Genomic DNA, 18,411 nt, shown 5'->3' on the forward strand with positions numbered 1-18,411 from the left:
CCACCGTAGATTCTATCGAACCCATCAAGGATTGATGAAAATTTAAATTCCTCGCATCTCGTAGAGCAGCTAAGAAAGTCTCTGGTAACCATTTAAGAGTTAAAGGTTTAAAAACAATTTGAACCATGCAAATATGCAAAAATTTATACTGAGATTTATATAATTCAATATCATGCTTATTTAATAAACGAATAGTTTGTTCGGACGAGTTTAGCGCCAAGGATTGTTCAGTTGTTTTAATCAACTGCTTATTAGAAATCGTATCAAACCAACCATAATCATAAATGGTTTTAATATTAACTTTCGAAATAGTCCATTTGTTTAATAAATCAAGATTTTGAGTTGTAAAAGAATGTGGGGGTATTTTTGTAANAAGCCACTGTAGATTCTATCGAACCCATCAAGGATTGATGAAAATTTAAATTCCTCGCATCTCGTAGAGCAGCTAAGAAAGTCTCTGGTAACCATTTAAGAGTTAAAGGTTTAAAAACAATTTGAACCATGCCAATATGCAAAAATTTATACTGAGATTTATATAATTCAATATCACGCTTATTTAATAAACGAATAGTTTGTTCGGACGAGTTTAGCGCCGAGGATTGTTCAGTTGTTTTAATCAACTGCTTATTATAAATCTTATCAAACCAACCATAATCATAAATGGTTTTAATATTAACTTTCGAAATAGTCCATTTGTTTAATAAATCAAGATTTTGAGTTGTAAAAGAATGTGGGGGTATTTTTGTAAATAAATATTTTTTTAATAGTCTTTATACAAGGCTTGCTATTTCCAATACATCAAACCAAACAATGTATAAGAAATAATGCATGCATTACTAATACATCATATTCAACATTATTCTTATACATTCTACCAAACGACCCCTAAGTGTATTACTTAAACTACTAAGTAATAATTATTACAACAGAATAAGTTAAGTAAAAAAAAACATTAGTAGATCTATTCGGCATGAATTATCTGACATGAATTTAAATTAGTCAAACACCGCTAAAGAATCGTCCAAACAAGGGGTAAGAAAACGAGTGAGGGGATGGTGATGTATTCAATCATCCGCGTGTACAGGTAGTTGAAAATGGCGGCTCCGGTAGGCAACTTTCCATGGGGGGAAGATTTAAATGTAGAAACAATGATTGAACTCTCCCTTCCTTTTTACTGTATGCTTTCTTCTATCTCTTCCACTTTCTCTCCATTAATGCCTATTCATCTTCAATAATATCACTTCACCCATCTGGATCCACACTTTCTGGCCAATTCATACGAGTTACCACGTACAACTACAGCTAATTTATTCATATTGTTGTTAATACGAAATGGGTCATCATCATAACAACCACCATAGCCACCACCACTCCACCGCCACAGATGGCGTTCCACAGCGGGTCAATAGTCCACGATTCTCTGGACCAATGACTCGAAGAGCTCATTCTTTTAAGAGGACCAATAATACTAACCAAAACGCCCAAAATACTGGTAGTAGTAGTAGTACTGCTACTTTGAATACTCATCATGAGATTGATGTACCGCTTAACTCACCAAGATCTGAAACCAATGCGAATATTGCTGATGGGTATGAGATTTTAGGAGAAAAGAAGCATACCCATTTGAGTAATGTTATCCAAAGGGTGCATTTGAGGAAAAAATTGGAATCTTTGACTGTGGATTTTGGGTTTGGATTGGAATTGAAAGGAAGGAAGAAGTTGGGGCACTGGATGTTCTTGGTGTTTTGCGGGTTCTGCTTGTTTATGGGTGTTCTCAAGTTTTGTGCCTATGGATGGTTTGGATCTGCTATTGAAAGAGTTGCGTACAGTCAGGTTATTTTGTAGTTCTAGAAATGGAATTCTTCACTCCCATCCGTGTTCATTTGTTTTTCCTTCAAATTTGGTTTGTTTTTGGGTGTTTTTCAAGATCAATTGGAGCTTAATTTAACACTTAGTTTTGAATGATTAAATATTAACTGCAACACTTTCTGTTCTTCTTGAGGTATTTGCTTCTCAGTAGTGGTCGACTTTTTTTGGCTATTAATAGTATGCTTGCCTGTAGTAAACCTTCAATCTAGTTGGTTGTTCACATGATATGGTCCTGAATGTATCCATTACATGATTCCTACGAATTTTCGCAACAAAGACAGTGGGGATGTGACACAACGGTGTGTATCGTCTTTGATGCAACTATCAGGCTTTAGGTGAAACATGTAAAATAAAACATATGTTACATAGAGAACGAAGGAAAATGATGAGATAGGCAGATAGATAGCTTTGGGTTGTGTTAGATTTTAATCACGAGTTTCTTTGTTAGCCAAGTCTCTGTTTTGAAAATGCAACTAATGATTTTGCTGTTCTGCACTCTACTAATATCAAGACTAGTTGCATCAGTAAAGTTATGTTTTTTCAAATGTTCGACATTGCCCAACAGGATTCATATGACTCACTGGTCAGTCAGCTACGTCTAAGGGATCAAAGCACTCATGCCTATAGACATATGGAAGGAGATACCAAACATAGTGGAGAACGGAATCATTTGGAACAGACTCTAAATATGGTTGCATCGGGTGTTGTTGGTAACCAGAATAGCATGCTAGATGTAAGTTCTATCACAAATCTTCCAGCTTGTTAGTGCTAAAGGAAGTAACACTTCTAAATGTTGTTCTCTTTTTCCCTTTTCAGTTTTCAGAAATATGGTTGAAGCCTAATAGTGAAAATTTCACTCAGTGCATTGAGCGGACAAAGAGTCAGAAACGTAAACACCTGAACAACTGAAATTCGTTTTTATTCAGCCTATTAACTGTTTTTACCTTACCCTCATCCTTTTTGCTTTCTTTGGCAGTTGTAGATGCAAAGACAAATGGTTACCTTCTGATAAATGCAAATGGTGGCTTAAATCAGATGAGATTTGGGGTCTGGTTGTTATAGGTTTCACGCTTCAATTCCTTTTATTAAAGATTCCTATTATCTCCATCTGATGAACAAATAATTCTAGAATGCAGATCTGTGATATGGTAGCTGTTGCTAAAATCATGAAGGCAACACTTGTACTTCCTTCTCTTGATCATACATCCTACTGGGCGGATGAAAGGTGCTCTGCTTTTACCACTTCATTGAAATCATATTCATTATGAAATGGTTATTTTGATAGGCAAATGTTATGGAAGAAACCCACCACCCACGGCACATACTTTAGTTAGTTTGAATAACCAAAATTATATGTATCATGTGTGCTGGATTGTTTTTCACCTTAGTAGTTTCTTGTTGATCCTTTTGTGTAATGTGTACTGACTGCACCCTACTTAGCAGACCCATTCTTGTATAAAACTTATAAAGATCATTATCCATATGTAGAGCTCAAAACTATGGAAATATGGGCCCCTTGTGAATGGACAAAAAGTCTAGCATCAAAGAACAACATAGAGTCCTAAGTTCGGGACTCTGGTTACAGGTGCTTCTATTTATGAAGTTCGCAGTCTCATATGTCTGGAGCTAAGTTGCTCGGACTCTTCACTTTTGATGCCGCACCCGTGTCGAAACGACATGGGTGTGGGATCTGTGTCCGATTTGGTCAACCAATTTTGGGTAATTTGACCAAAATCGATGGGGAAAGTGGATAGTTTTAATGATTTTTCTAATCAATACAAAAGCTAAGGTGAAATTGTAGAAAATAGAATACCTTTTATATAGAAATTTCTATGCCACTCCTTTTCCTTTAATCTCCCAGATTTCTCCTCAAGTTCTCCACATAATATCTCATAATTTAGGTTTTATAACTCTATTTTTAGATATTTCAATTATTTTTAGGCGAATCCCCGCACCCGTATCCATACATGGATCCATATCCCTGAATCTTAAAAATTAAATCACGAAGGATCCGACCTCTTGATCCGCACCCGTATCGGACACCTGCACCCGAGTCTGAGCAACTTAGGTCTGGAGAAAAATGAGAATTCTGGGATTCTAAAGTAAATAGATGACCTTTGGCAGGTGCATTAGTAGATGTTGAAGGGGAAGCTTTAGTCATTAGATGATTCTTAGTTTCTCATTTACATGGTTGATGGTGGTCCCGTGTTGCAGCACTTATGTGCTAACAAATTCATGCGTCTAGCTTTGAGAGAAACTTTCAAGATATATCTGGGAGAAGAGAAGAAAAACAATTAAGTGAAGGAAGATCTCTTTTTTTTTTTTTTATTGACATCAAAAACATAAAAGGTGTATTTAAGAGAGTCATGTTATAATACTTGAAGTTTGTTCCCTTGTTCTTAAAGTAATCATTGAAGGAGAAATGAGGTAGAATGGGTGAATCCACCGTCTGATGGTCTTTAAGAGGGTCATGTTAGGTTAAAGACAAAGCGGTAGTCATTCTTTTCTGTGATCCTATGACCAATAAACAAACGAGGTTAGTGTTGTTCAAGCCCACAGTGTAATCTGATTTTTGCAGTTACATTACCAATAATTGACTGCGAATGGTATTCTTTATGGAACCTTTTCTTGATATACGTTACACAATTATGCTCACGATAAGAGAAAGAGTGTCTACTTGATGAATGGAAGCATCTCTCCAGGGCTGAGACTGATAAATCAGTTTCGGATGCATGTTGAGTATCTAGAGTTAGATAGCATGATTTATGAATGATGCAATGATGGAAAAATCCTCCTTCAAAGGAAGATTGTAAAGAACGGGCCTAATACTCAATTTTCTTACAGGTTTATTAGCCTAGAAATCAGTTGGCTAGTAGTGATGACACTTCGGGTTCGGGAAACTTAAAATAGAAGTGGTAAGAAAGAAATGTTAACTGAGGCATCACAATTCGATTTTGGAGGATCTCCTTTAAGATACAAGACGCTGAGGCAGTTGAAAGAGTCTCATCCTTGGGCTGCTACTTTTCTCTTTTTGTTGGGTAACAATTGTGTGTGCAATATGTTATTGAGAAATATACCCAGTACCCAGTATACCATAAGGGAAGCCACTTAACACAATATGACAGAAGTGTATTTAAATTCCACTCGCTGCCCATATTAGGTTCTTAAATCCAACTTTTAAACTGAAATTCCATTGTATACCACCATCATAGGAAAAATGCTAATTCCCACCTTTTTAAAGGGATTTTGTTTTAATTATACCCGCAGGTCCAATTTCAACCATTTATACCATCAATTTCTCTCTCTTCTTTTAAAAACTTTACTTGCAACAAAATCAGTTAAATTCATACCCAGTTTCTCTATATCTCTTAAATATTTCACACAATTGAAATAACATATATCCCCGATTTTTGACTCTTCATTCAAGTATTCAAATCAGTTCTACTATATTCAGATAAAACTATACTCAAAACAACACCATTCAAATAAAAGTTACAATATAACAAACCAAACTTACCAGTACTCAAATATTTCTCTTTCCCACATTCTCTTCTACATGCATAATATATGGCGTTTTATTTTCTTCTTGAGGCAAATTCAATTCCTCCATGGAAAAATTTGAAATGACAGATTGTTTGTTCTACACCAAAAGAATGGCGCAGAACACAATTTATGATAAAAAATATCAATAAATAGATGAAAAGCTTGATTGTGGATAAAATAGATAGAGCAAGATGTATTCCCATGGAAGCAACTTGTCTCGAAAGTCCTAGAAATGCTTCGTACCAATGCAGAATTAGCTAAAAATAGGGCATAATGAAGAAAACGATCCATATAGGGATAACTACTATTTTAGGATAGGTTTTAGACTTGTTAGAGAACTTCTAATATTACTATTATTACAACAACATACCCAATGTTATCCCACAAGTGGCATCTTGGGAGGGTTGGGTGTACACAAACTTTACCCCCTACCTTGGAAGATAGAGAGGTTTGTTTTTGATAGACCTTCGGCTCAAGTAAACACATTTACAAAGCAGTTCAAAAAACAAAATCAGTGTGAATAAGCCTAGAAAAAATGCTAAAGAACGCATGACAAAGCATCCTTAAAAAGGAATTGTTACTACAACAACAACAAACCTAGTGAAATCTCACAAAGTGGGTCTGGAGAGGGTAGAGTGTATGCAGACCTTACCACTACCTCTCTAAGGGAGAGAGACTATTTCCTTAAAAACCTCGGCTCAAGCAAATCAAAGTAGTAATGAAAAAGAAAACATGACAACTAATAGCAAAGTAGTGCAGAGCATATATGCAAGGAACCGTAACAATAACAACAAGGTGTAGTCACCTAAACACAGTAAACCGCAGATGATGTCGCGCAGCCACTGCCCGCTGCTCAGTTCTCACTTCTCAGGCTAGTATGCTGCTCATTGCAGTGCTGAGTGCTCGCAAGCAGCGCTGCTCAGTGTCCTCAACCACCTCGCGGGCCCCTGCTCAGTGCTTCGGTCATTGTCTCGCAGAGTCGTAGGCCACTGGTGAGTGGTGACTGGTCAGTGCTCATCGCGTCCAGCGTTAGTTCACAACTCTCAACTCTCATCTGAGCTCACTGTCTCTTCTTAGTCGGCTAAGTTTGTATCTCACACTTAGAACTTCACTGAGAGACTGCGGTGGCCATCGTGTAGCAGTCAACATGCGATTACTATGCATAGAAATTGCAAGTTGATACTTGCAAGATGTCTAATGCTTCTGCGTTCTGCCTAGTAGATTACTATGCATAGAAATGATACAAATCTGTTGTTGAGTATGGCACAATTCAATTCCTTTCAAATTCTAATTCCTGATGCGGAGGTTGTTAAAGAAAATTCCTTTTAGAGGAGGTGATTGCTAAGCTTTGAAATCAAATGGCATCTAGATGATCTTGTTGCTCTATTGATACTATTCTCCATGTGTTCTGTGAAGGGGAACTGCTAACTATTTTTGAGCTTTTCTTGAACTGCCAAAACATTTGCAAAGCAGTAGAATTGGATGTGACTTGTAGTAAGTTGTAAGAACTTGAGAGGTTGAAGAAATTGAACAAGAGTGATTGAATTTTGAAAATGTATCATTGTTTATTAAATTTGGTTAAACCGAAAATCGAACCGAAATTGTGATAACTGAATCAAACCAAATTTATTTCAATTTGGTTTGGTTTCACATTTTTACCAAACCGAAAACCGAAAAACCGAACCGAACTGACCAAACACCCATTCCTAGCTGGAAAGATATTGGCAGCAGAGATGCCAATGGAGATTGGAGGAGATCCATCCCAGCTTGTGATTGGTGAACATTGTGGAAGGAGAGAAATTTAAGATGTTTTGAAGGCAAAGGGACCAACAACCAGGAGACTAGAATCCAATGCCTTAGTTTACTTTATTTTTGGTGTAAACAAGATATGGTAGGCGATATAATAGACATAGTTGACTTCATAGGTAACTTGTAAAGTTTTATGTTGGGTAGTCCTCACTGAGGAAAGTGCACACACCATGTGTGGATCGTAAATGATACTCATCATTCTTTGTTGATGAGTTTTTTGTTAAAACAAAGTTACCTTTACTTAAAAAAAAAACTTCCCTCAGAACTCTGTCATAAGCCTTTTCTAGATAGATGAACACCATGTGAAGGGCCCTTTTCCTCTCGCTATATTCTCTACTAGTCTTGAACTCTCCGACATGAATCCGAACCGGTTCTCGAAAATAGATATGCTCCTCCTCACCCTCATCTCTACCACTCTCTCCTAACTTCCATTGTGTGGCTTAACAACTTGATGCCCTTATAGTCATTGCAATTCTGAATGCCACTTTTGTTCTTGTACAACGGGATCGTCATACGCCACTTGCATTTTTCTGGCATCTTTGCCGTCTTCAAAGTAAGCTAGCTTAATATTAAACAACTAGTCAACCATTCCGTGTATCTGCGCTCATCCAAAATTCCACTGGTATCTCGTTTGGCCTAGTTGCTCTCCCCCTACGCATCCAAATGAATAACACCTTTAACCTCCTCAATCTTTATACACCTACAATACCTAAAACCACAACACCTCCCAAAGTGCTCCAATCTCCATCCCTTTTTTCGTTCAATAGTTTAAGGAATAAGACTATCATCTCCGTCTAATAAGTGCCTCATCTACCAATACTTTTCCATCTTCATCTTGATGCACTTCACTAGGTCCAGGTCTCGATCCCTCCTCTCCCTTATCTTAGCTATCCTGTGAAGCTTCTTATCTCCGCTTTTGTCCTCTGGAATTAGGAAGATGAAAGAAAGAAAAGCGGAAAAGGGGGATACCCCATAGACCAAAAGGGCATAGATCGATAAGATCCAAGTTAGTTCTACATATAAGCATTCAAAAGTTGCTATTTTTCTCGTCGTAACTGCTAACTTTGCCTCCTTCCACACCATCCCCTTCCTTATTCGTCCACTTCTCCTCCTCATCCTTCTCTCCACCAACTTCGCACATGCCACCTTCTTGGCTTCCACTTTTCCTTGGACGTCCCCATTCCACCATGAATCCCCTCGATGCCCACCAAACTCCCAATCGATCCCAATATATTTGTAAATGAGGTGTAGTTATTGTAAGGCGTAGCTTAGGGCTTAACTCACTTGGCAAAGGTAGAGGATTTGAGGCTTAGGTCACAAATTCGTAGCCTACGTCCGACAAACAAGCCTAGTTTTTGAGTTTAAAAGGGTAGAGGGGCAGACCCATCATTCTCGAGTTTCGAAGGTTGCGGTTGATCCTAGGAGTTTGCTGCAAATAGATTTTTTGGTATCAAATAAAAAAGAAAGAGAGATAGAGTAAGGTCAGTTTTACATAAGAAATAAGATTAGAAAACGGAAAATGAAAAGGAAAATATAACAAATATTGAAGAAAAGCAGAAAAGAAAGGGAAAATAAGAGGAAGAGTCACCTTCTCAAAAAAGAAAAGAAAAGAAAAGGAAGACTCGTAAGATGGGGAAATATATGATTTTCTTCAAAGGAGCTGGTGGGTCCCTCCAGAATTTTGAGTCTTAGCTACAATGAGCGCATCCAATCATCTCTTAAGATTGTGGAGGCGTCTTTAGCCACATGGAGACTTCTTAAAAAGTTATGTGGATGAAATAGTGATGGCAAAATGAAGCCAATTTTCACTTACCTGCCCATATTTAAATAGGTTGAGTGAGTGACATTGATAATGAGTGAAGTTTGGGTTCAACCCATATTTAAACTGTGCAAAATTGGTCAGTCACAGGTCTGATTTGGGTTGTCTGCAGCTAAATCACTCACAGCTGCATAGGTAACTAGTTAAGATTTAATTAGTGTGCGTCACTCTTGAGATTTTTGAGGCCTTTGCGTCAGTTGTTTTTCCCGAGTTTGCTCCAGTACTTTTTAAGAAGTCTTTTCTTTAACTTTAAAAATAGTTTGCACTGGCATGTTTTATAGGAAATATATGCCATTATTAGCTCTTTGAGGATACATACATGTCCATGTGTCATACTCCACCTTCTGAAGCAATTATCCGTAGCTTTTTGCTATCTGCATCCTAAAACATAGACCCTACTTCCCTTCGGGGTGGCCCAGTGGTTTGGGCTTGGGACTTCCATGTTGGAGGTCTCAAGTTCGAAACCCTTGCCAGCAAAAGCAAGGGGTTTGCCTTCTGGGTCGAGCTCATCGCACCGGGCTTGCCTAGTGCGGGTTACCTCTCCTATGTGGTTTGCGAGCTATTGCATAGGAGCGGGGGTTTTACCCTGTGCGCACCCAAAGGGTAGCGGCTGTGGGTTTCCCTTGTCATCAAAAAAAAAAAAAAACATAGACCCTACTTTTTTTTTTAAGGACTGCAAGGTTATCCCGAGTGAAAATTGTACTACCTAACACAAGCTTTTGGTGATGGATCTGGAAATTAAGAGGGATNTTTGGACATGTGAAGAGACGGTGCGAAGACGCCCCAGTGAGGAGGTGTGAGGGGCTGGTCGTAGAGGGTACGCGGAGGGGTAGAGGTAGGCCTAAGAAGTATTGGGGAGAGGTGATTAGACAGGACTTGGCTCAGCTTCACATTACCGAAGACATGACTCTAGATAGGAAGGAGTGGAGGTCGCGTATTAAGGTTGAAGGTTAGTAGGGCTAGCGTGCTGTCCTTTCTCGCGAGGGTATGGGTTGCTAGCGGGTGTAGTGGTCGTAGCCTTTCACTTGCAGTTCTTGTCTGCGGTACCTATAGCCTTATGTTGTTTACGGCGTTTCACTTCTCTCATTGTTCTATTGAGGCTACCGCCTCCTCTGTTGATTATTTACTATCTTTCTTATTGGATGGTATGTGGTATGCACTGTTTTCCTCGCCTTTAACTTGGTTTGGTGTACTTGAGCTGAGGGTCTTTCGGAAACAGCCTCTCTACCTCCACGAGNCACCCAAAGGGTAGCGGCTGTGGGTTTCCCTTGTCATCAAAAAAAAAAAAAAACATACCCTACTTTTTTTTTGGTACTTGGTAACTTTGCATTATATCACAAAATAGTACATGGGTTGTACTATAACCTTATATACAAGTGTGCTCCTGATTTCACTTCTCTACGTCTAAATTGAGTCTAGCAAATCAATTATAGAGACAGTGTCATTAGAGTATAACTGATTACACCAAAAGACTAAAAGTAAAATGCAGTTTAGTTTAACTTCTGCACATTGTTCTCTATGCTCTCAAAACGTCTTGAATTCCTTTCTTTCTAAACAGCCCACCAGATGGCCCTTGGGATAACTCTCCATCTATCTTTGTCCTTAGCATGTACACCTGCTTCCTCCCAGCATAGTAATGCCTCAGCCACCTTCCTGGGCATTGTCCAGGAGATGCCTTTTAGGCTTAGGAATATTCTCCATAGATGATGGGTGTACTTGCAATGTAAAAATAGATGGTTAACAGTCTCAGATGTTTCACCACATAGGAAACACCTGGAACACAAGGTTATCCCCCTTTTCATAACATTGTCTTGTTGTAAGGACTGCTTCCTTTGCCATTGACCAGACAAAAAATGAGACTTTGTCAGGGATTTTGCTCTTTCATATTTGCTTCCAAGGCCAACTTGAGCACTATTGATCTGTCTGATCCATCAACTTGTAGGATTTGTTGATTTGAACACTCCCTTGTCATCTCCTGTCCACCACAATTTATCCTCTCCTGTTTGTAGTCCAGTGAAAGTGTCCACAGTGTTTAAAAATTCAGCAACTCTCACTTTCCCAATCATTAAGGTTCCTTCTGAAAGTGAAATTCCGTCCTTATGGTGACAATAGATCTGCTATAGTGCTTTGTTGAAACATGATTAGGTTGTAGATGTCTAGAAAGAGATCTGCCATGTTGCCTTTCTCATGCCAAATGTCCTTCCAAAATCTGGTCTTACTCCCATCCATTACTTTTGCCTTTGAGTTACTTTTAACTTCATTCCACAAGCTTTTGATGGACCTCCAGAGGCTAGTCCCATAAGGAGTGGTTACTTCTTTAGTTATTCAGTTGTCCTCTTCTTCATATTTAGCTCCAATTACTTTCCTCCATAGCATCTGGTTGTTGTTTGCATACTTCCACAACCACTTCATACTAAGAGCCTTGCTTTGCAATTTCAGATTCTTTATTCCTAGACCTCCATTTTCCTTGCTTGCCATGACTTCCTCCCATTTAACCAAATGGAAGCTTATTTTTTCTTTGTTGCCTTGCCACAAAAATTTCCTCCTGATACGATCCAACCTTTTAATGACCCCTGGTGGGATAGGAAACAGGGACATCATATAGGTTGGCAAAGCATCAAGTACTGAATTAATAAGGGTCAGTCTACCCCTCTTTGATAAGTACTGAGACTTCCACTTGGCCAATTTCTTCTCACACTTCTTAATCACACTATTCCATATGTCTATGGACTTGGATTTTCCCCCAAAGGCATTCCCAAGTATATAGTAGGCAGAACTTCTATTTCACCACCCATAATTGATGCTAAACAACTCATGTTGTTTACTTCATTTAGGGGATACAACACACTCTTCCTCCAGTTGATATGCAAACCAGAAATACCTTCAAATAAGACTAGAAGCACTCTTAGATACTTCAGTTGTTCCTCCTTCCTCCTCAGCATCACAGAAAATCAGGGTATCATCTGCATATTGCAAGTGTGTCACTTCTAGTCTCTCAGCACCTTCTCTGGCCACATCAAAACCCCTTAACTACCCTCTCAAGTTGGCAACTTTTATCATGTTGTTTAAACCCTCCATAGTAATCAGGAACAAAAAAGATGACGAGGGATCACCTTGTCTGAGACCTCTTTGGGTTTGAAAGAAACCTGCAGAGTTACCATTAATGAGTATTGAGAATCGAACTGTTGATATGCAAAGCTTTAATCCAGTTCAATCATTTCTTCCCAAAACCCATCAGATTCAACATCTTCACTAAGTATTTCCAGTTAACATGGTCATAAGCTTTCTCTATATCCAACTCACATAGGACACCTGACTTCTTTTGGTTATTTCTGGAGTCAACTGCTTCATTTGCAATCAAAACTGCATCCATTATCTGTCTCCCTTTAACAAAAGCCATTTGTTGTGAGTCTACCAACTTGTCCACCACCCTTTTCAGCCTTTCAGTCAGAACTTTGGAGATAAGTTTGTAGATGCTACCAATTAGACCAATTGGCCTGAAGTCCCTCAACTCCTTGGCACCTCTCTTTTTGGGTATAAGAGCTATAAAAGTTGCATTGGAACTCTTCTCAAAAACTTCATGTTCATAGAAGTTTTGAAAGGTGTCCATGATGTCTTGCTTTACCACATCCCAATATTTTAATAAAAAAAGGGAACCCATAGTAAAACCATCTGGACCTGCTGCTTTGTCAAAAGCACACAACTTCAAACATCTCAGCCCTTCACTTTCCTCAAAGTTGCTTTGTAGAGCCTGCTTATCTTCTTCTGTTAGGTTAGGACATTGCACATTTATGTACTCAAGTCTCCATTGAGATGATTCCTTATACAACCTTTTATAATATTCAACAATTTCCCCTTTAATTCTGCTTGGCTCTTGATTCAATTCTCCCTGTATCATAAGTTGATCAACGTTGTTGTATCTCCTATGTGCATTTGCTATCTTGTGAAAGAATTTAGTATTCTTATCACCTTCCTTCAGCCATAGAGCCCTTGATTTTTGTCTCCCGGAGATCTCCTTTTTGATCATCTCTTCAAATTTCAACATTAATTCAGATTTTTTGGCGGACTCCTCATTAGTAAAGATAGACCCTATTTTTCTAATCCTAGTTGAATAAATAATTATGTTGATCTTAGTGTAACAATGTCTAAAATCATAATTTGAACTGTACAAAAATTAAATAAATTGTCAAAAAACTAGCATCAAGTTTGAAAATTGTATAGAAATACTAACAATATATATTATTTTAAACAGTTTACCTATTTGGTGACTCTTCAAGGTTATAATATTACTAACTTGATAGTAGCATTACACTGATGTGCCTTCATCGGATATATTTTAATTGTTGCAAACGTGCTACTTTTAGAATACGTTTATTATCAAAGTTTCGCTATTAACAAAAATAATGCTTAAATTCATATTTGGTAATGTATAAAATCTAACAACAGAAGTTTTCATAACCCCTATATAAAATGGGTCAATCTTACCCAACCCATTTATAAACCTAATTTTTAGCCCGGTTAAATATGGGTGGGTTGAATTATGACTGTTTTTGCTCAATCTGTTTTCTACCCACCCATTTGCCACCACCATACATTTATTTTTGAGGATAGTAGCAGTAATCTATATATTCACATGTAGACTACATCCAAAATATGTAGTTCCCCTTCAAAAGGTATTACAGACTAATCATATTGCCGCCTATCACCTCTATTTCCTACAAATAATCTAAAACATCCAAGATATCTTCTGCTTGGACTAAAATATTCTGTTTACACCAAAAATAAAACAACTCTAGACAATTCATCTTGAAGCTCTGAAGTCCATTCTTCTTGTCTTCAAACACCTCTGATTTCTCTCTTTCCATGCAGTCCACCATATGCATGCTGGGACACTCTTCCATCTCTCCTCCTTTGTTGCTGCATTACCATCACTATTCCAACTATTGAGGACTCCTCTGATGTTCCCTGGCTTTACCCAATTTGCCACCACCATACATGAATAACAGAATTGCAGCAGAGGTAGATGGGTGCTAGTGCACCTTACCTGTACACATTGGTCATCTTAACTTTTGAAGCAAAACAACCATCTGCAGCCTACTTCAACTCTCATTGGAGTGGCCAAAGTAGCTACAAAAAATAAAAGACTTGGGTATAGTGTTCTAAACTTGGCAAATCAGTGGTAATGAAAACATGCAGCTATTAATTTACTAGATATTAATAAATCCAACTGACAGTGTTTGCAGTCAAAGATTGGGCCATCTTTTATCTTCTTGAAGATTGCTTTTATCTTCTTTTCATCTTTCCTTTCTTTGTGGAAAGCATGTGAAATATTTTGTTCTGTGGTTCCACTGAGACTTGAACCAAGAACCTTTGCTGCCATCTAACCGTTAATCACCTCATCTAAAAATTCAAACGGGTTGATGCGACACAATTTGATTTATCTAATTTATGTGAACATCGTCCTCTCCACCCTTTCCCCCAATGCCAATCAGCAACAATAGAATAAACAAGGGGCTCATGATTGTTTTATTCACAAATGCTTTGCATCTATATTATCTTGTTCGATTTAAGTGATAACTTTAGATGTTTTTTTCATTGACTTGGCTCCCCTTGATCTTTACCTTTGTTTCCTAAATGCAGTGGCTTCAAAGATCTTTTCAATTGGCAGCACTTTATTGAAACTCTAAAGGATGACATCCACATTGTTGAGACATTACCACCAGAATTTGCTGGAACTGAGCCTTTCAACAAAACACCTATATCCTGGTCTAAGGTGAAGTGCTTAACTGATTTATATGGGTATTTTTGATATTGATTGTGAGTACTCCTTTGAGTGAAGTATGAAACTAACAACAGATCCAAATGTTATGGTGTGGCGATGAGTATCCTGCTATACTTACATGATTCTCTTAGTTGATCAGGTTAGTTACTATAAATCAGAGGTCCTCCCTCTACTGAAGCAGCACAAAGTAATGTATATTACTCACACTGATTCTCGGATAGCCAACAATGGGATACCCAATTCTATTCAGAAGCTGAGATGCCGTGTAAATTACCAAGCATTAAAATACTCGGCCCCCATTGAAACTTTGGGAAGGATTTTGGTTTCGAGGATGCGACAAGATGGTAATCCTTATCTTGCTCTGCATTTAAGGTCAGTCGCAGCCTCTTTCTCTCATAGCTGTTAGAGCTATAGTGACATACAACTCTGTTATTGTTTGTCATTACTTTTGATTAATGCTAGGATTATAAAATGAAACATAGTGCGAGTCGAACATCTCTTGGGATAAAAAAGAGGAGGAAAAATTCTGGATACCACTTTTCATTTGAAGGATCAGGCCAGTTGATGTACTAGACATGCCATTCATTGTGTTAGCTTAGTTTGATTCTTCATTTGAATCAAAATACATTAAAAAATGGCTACTAGACCACGTCATACCTGTATCATTATGCTTGTGTTAGCTCTCTGTATACCACTGTAAATGAACTATGACAAAATTATCTAAGAAAGTTATGTAACTTTGAGGTCATTATTTTTGCAGGATCAGGATTCATACTTTGATGCTTTAATTGGACACAGTTATCTTAGTTTTACTTCTAATCTTATAGGACTGTTGCACTCTTAAAGCAACGGCTTTGACTGAACTTCTTTTTGTAGCTGCAGAGTTGTAATATCAGATAAATGTAGTTCAATTTGTTTCTCAATTATTTTGATGGATATAAAGTCATTTGGATGATACTGTTAAAGAATGACAAAAGTCCCACATCGGTGGTTAATGAGATGGGTGGACTCCTTATAAGGCTTGGGCAATCCTCCTCCCTTTGAGCTAGCTTTTGGGGTGTGAGTTAGGCCTAAGACCTAATTTAACAGATACATTGCACAAATTATAATGCTGATGTCTTATCTTAGCAGAGTCTGTTAAAACTGTTGATCTGAATCCTTTTCACATAAGCAGTTTATGATGCTACTTGCAGATACGAGAAGGATATGCTTGCTTTTACAGGCTGCAGTCATAATTTGACAGCAGAAGAGGATGAAGAACTCCGTAGCATGCGTTATGAGGTTGGCCATTGGAAGGAAAAGGAGATCGATGGTGCAGAAAGAAGAAAGCTTGGTGGTTGCCCGTTGACCCCCAGGGAGACTGCCCTTCTGCTTAAGGGGCTGGGATTCCCATCCAGTACGAGGATTTACTTGGTGGCTGGTGAAGCATATGGGAATGGAAGCATGCAACCTCTTCTGGAGAATTTCCCAAACATCTTTTCCCATTCAACTCTTTCAACAGAGGAGGAATTGAACCCTTTCAAGAATCACCAAAACATGTTGGCTGGTTTGGACTATGTTGTTGCTCTTCAGAGTGATGTTTTTGTCTACACATATGATGGAAATATGGCAAAGGCAGTGCAAGGTCATAGGCGCTTTGAGAACTTCAAGAAGACTATTAATCCGGACAGGTAATTATTCTTGCGATCTGCCTATTCCCTTGTTATCTGGCTAGACAGATTTTCTGTTGTCAAACTACGAGAATGCAATATTCCCAAATCAAAGCACCTTCGTCAACGTAACTTTTGGAATCTAATCATCCTTTTGCAGGATGAATTTTGTGAAGCTAGTTGATGAACTCGATGATGGTATGATCTCGTGGAAGAAGTTCAGCTCCAAAGTAAAAGAGCTTCACGAGACTCGTTCTGGGGCTCCTTATATGAGAGAGCCAGGTGAATTCCCGAAGCTGGAAGAGAGCTTTTATGCTAATTCCCTTCCTGGCTGTATATGCGAGAAAACCCACAGATAGCAAAGTTTGAACACAAAGTACGTAGTCTCTTGATCCCCTTGGAGTTCGGCTTGGGACATTATGGGAGGTATTGCCATGCATATGTTTTAAGAGCATGTGGATCGAGTCTCTACTAAAGAATTCATCTCATTGGGACTTCTCCCTGTGTAGAAACAGGTGACTTGTATATATGCAGACCATCAAGGTCAAATTCAGCATTTTGCTGCTGGTGCAGAGTTACGTATACCGTTCAACCATACAAGACATTAGTCCTTTTGTTAATTGGACATTTTACACGATAATTTATTGGCAAGGAGGATGGTGCTGCCAATATCTACATACGGCAGTGTATGCACCCTGCAGAGCCAAATGATAAGTTTTGTGGGTGGTTGATATAGAATGTATTATTTCTTGAGATACAAATGACCAAATTACATTGTTAATCACACATTTTTTCTGGCCTCCTTTCTATTAAATTGCTTGAGATGAGTTTTAATGCGGTGACATTGTCAGTGAAGATTCTTACCGCCGACTCTAACTTGTGTGAGAGTGAGACTGAGACTGAATTGTTTCTCTATTGAATAGCCATACTTATAGAAGTTATCAGATTGAATTTTTTTTTGACCATCTTTATGTTTTTTCACACTTTCCTTGCTGCAAAACTTGAATTTTAAATACGAGACGACAGGTGTTGCTCTTACCAATTCAACGTGGTTGCAGAACATATAAATGTCATTTTGATTGTAATCTTGAATGGGCACATTGGTAACATCTCTATCGGGGATGAGAATCACTAAGATTATGCTACCAATGGTCTCCCCAACAACAGAACGTCCCGATGCTATTCTCAGTGAAGATGTTGACTTGCTAGACTTTGGAACTTCTCTTAATAGAAAGGGGAAATTCGTACAGATTCAAAAAAATGAATCTATAAACAAAAGATTAGTGTCAAAGCTTCTGGAGGCAGAACTTCACAAAGGAAAAAAGAAAAAAGATTCTAAGAAAGAGCTAGCTCAACTTCCAAAAGTAGAGAACAAAACAAAACCCTCCCGTAGAATTCCATGATTAGTACAATCTTTTGGAATATTAGGGGAATGAGGTCCAAAAAAGCAAATCACAGAATCAAATACTTGGTCCACATTAACAAGGTGGTTTATTTGGCTATCCTTTGGTTAATAAGACTAAAATTGAGGGATACAGGAAATTTCTTGGATTCCAATATTGTCTGGATAACACTAATGGCAAGATTTGGTGTTTTTGGAATCACCTAGATCAAGCTGAAGTCATAGCCAATGAAGAACAACACGTTACCATCAAATTCAAAGACAAAAATGGCGCTAACAGTAGGTATGTATCTGCTATTTATTTATGCCAAATGCACTGACGGGGATAGAAGAGACTTATGGGACAACATGGAAGATATAAGTAGCTCTATTAATGATCCATGGTGTGTAGGAGGGGACTTCAATGATATCATGGATCCTGATGAAAAGTTAAGAGGCAAACCTCATAGGGCAACAGATGTTTTGACTTTATTAGCACTATGGAAGCTTGTGGTCTATCTGATTTGGGTTTTGTTGAACCTAAATATACATGGTGCAA

General features: G+C 38.2%; 1 protein-coding gene across 4 annotated transcripts; it reads left to right on the forward strand.

Moving 5' to 3' along the window:
- Positions 1-1,111: 1,111 nt before the first annotated feature.
- Positions 1,112-17,298, forward strand: LOC125876789 (O-fucosyltransferase 35). 4 transcript variants are annotated; one of them, XR_007447541.1, is made up of 10 exons: positions 1,112-1,833; positions 2,435-2,602; positions 2,686-2,758; positions 2,846-2,916; positions 3,006-3,094; positions 14,681-14,813; positions 14,962-15,194; positions 16,016-16,492; positions 16,632-16,897; positions 16,981-17,298. XR_007447541.1 is itself a non-coding variant. In XM_049558043.1 (9 exons), exons 1-9 carry the CDS (start codon positions 1,333-1,335, stop codon positions 16,828-16,830), a joined length of 1,944 nt encoding a protein of 647 aa, XP_049414000.1. In that variant the 5' UTR covers positions 1,112-1,332; the 3' UTR covers positions 16,831-17,298. The 4 variants fall into 4 exon arrangements, 2 of the variants coding, with proteins under 2 accessions (XP_049414000.1, XP_049414001.1); XR_007447542.1 differs by having other exon boundaries at positions 16,987-17,298; XM_049558043.1 differs by having other exon boundaries at positions 16,632-17,298.
- Positions 17,299-18,411: the final 1,113 nt, after the last annotated feature.

The sequence above is a fragment of the Solanum stenotomum genome, chromosome 9, assembly GCF_019186545.1.
Source record: "Solanum stenotomum isolate F172 chromosome 9, ASM1918654v1, whole genome shotgun sequence".
NCBI lineage: Eukaryota > Viridiplantae > Streptophyta > Magnoliopsida > Solanales > Solanaceae > Solanum > Solanum stenotomum.

Coding starts and splice junctions, on each gene's coding strand:
- LOC125876789 (XM_049558043.1), top strand. CDS start 1,333: ATGGGTCATCATCATAACAACCACCATAGCCACCACCACTCCACCGCC. Junction 3,095..14,680: donor TCCTACTGGGCGGATGAAAG/GTGCTCTGCTTT, acceptor TCCTAAATGCAG/TGGCTTCAAAGATCTTTTCA. Junction 15,195..16,015: donor TATCTTGCTCTGCATTTAAG/GTCAGTCGCAGC, acceptor TGCTACTTGCAG/ATACGAGAAGGATATGCTTG.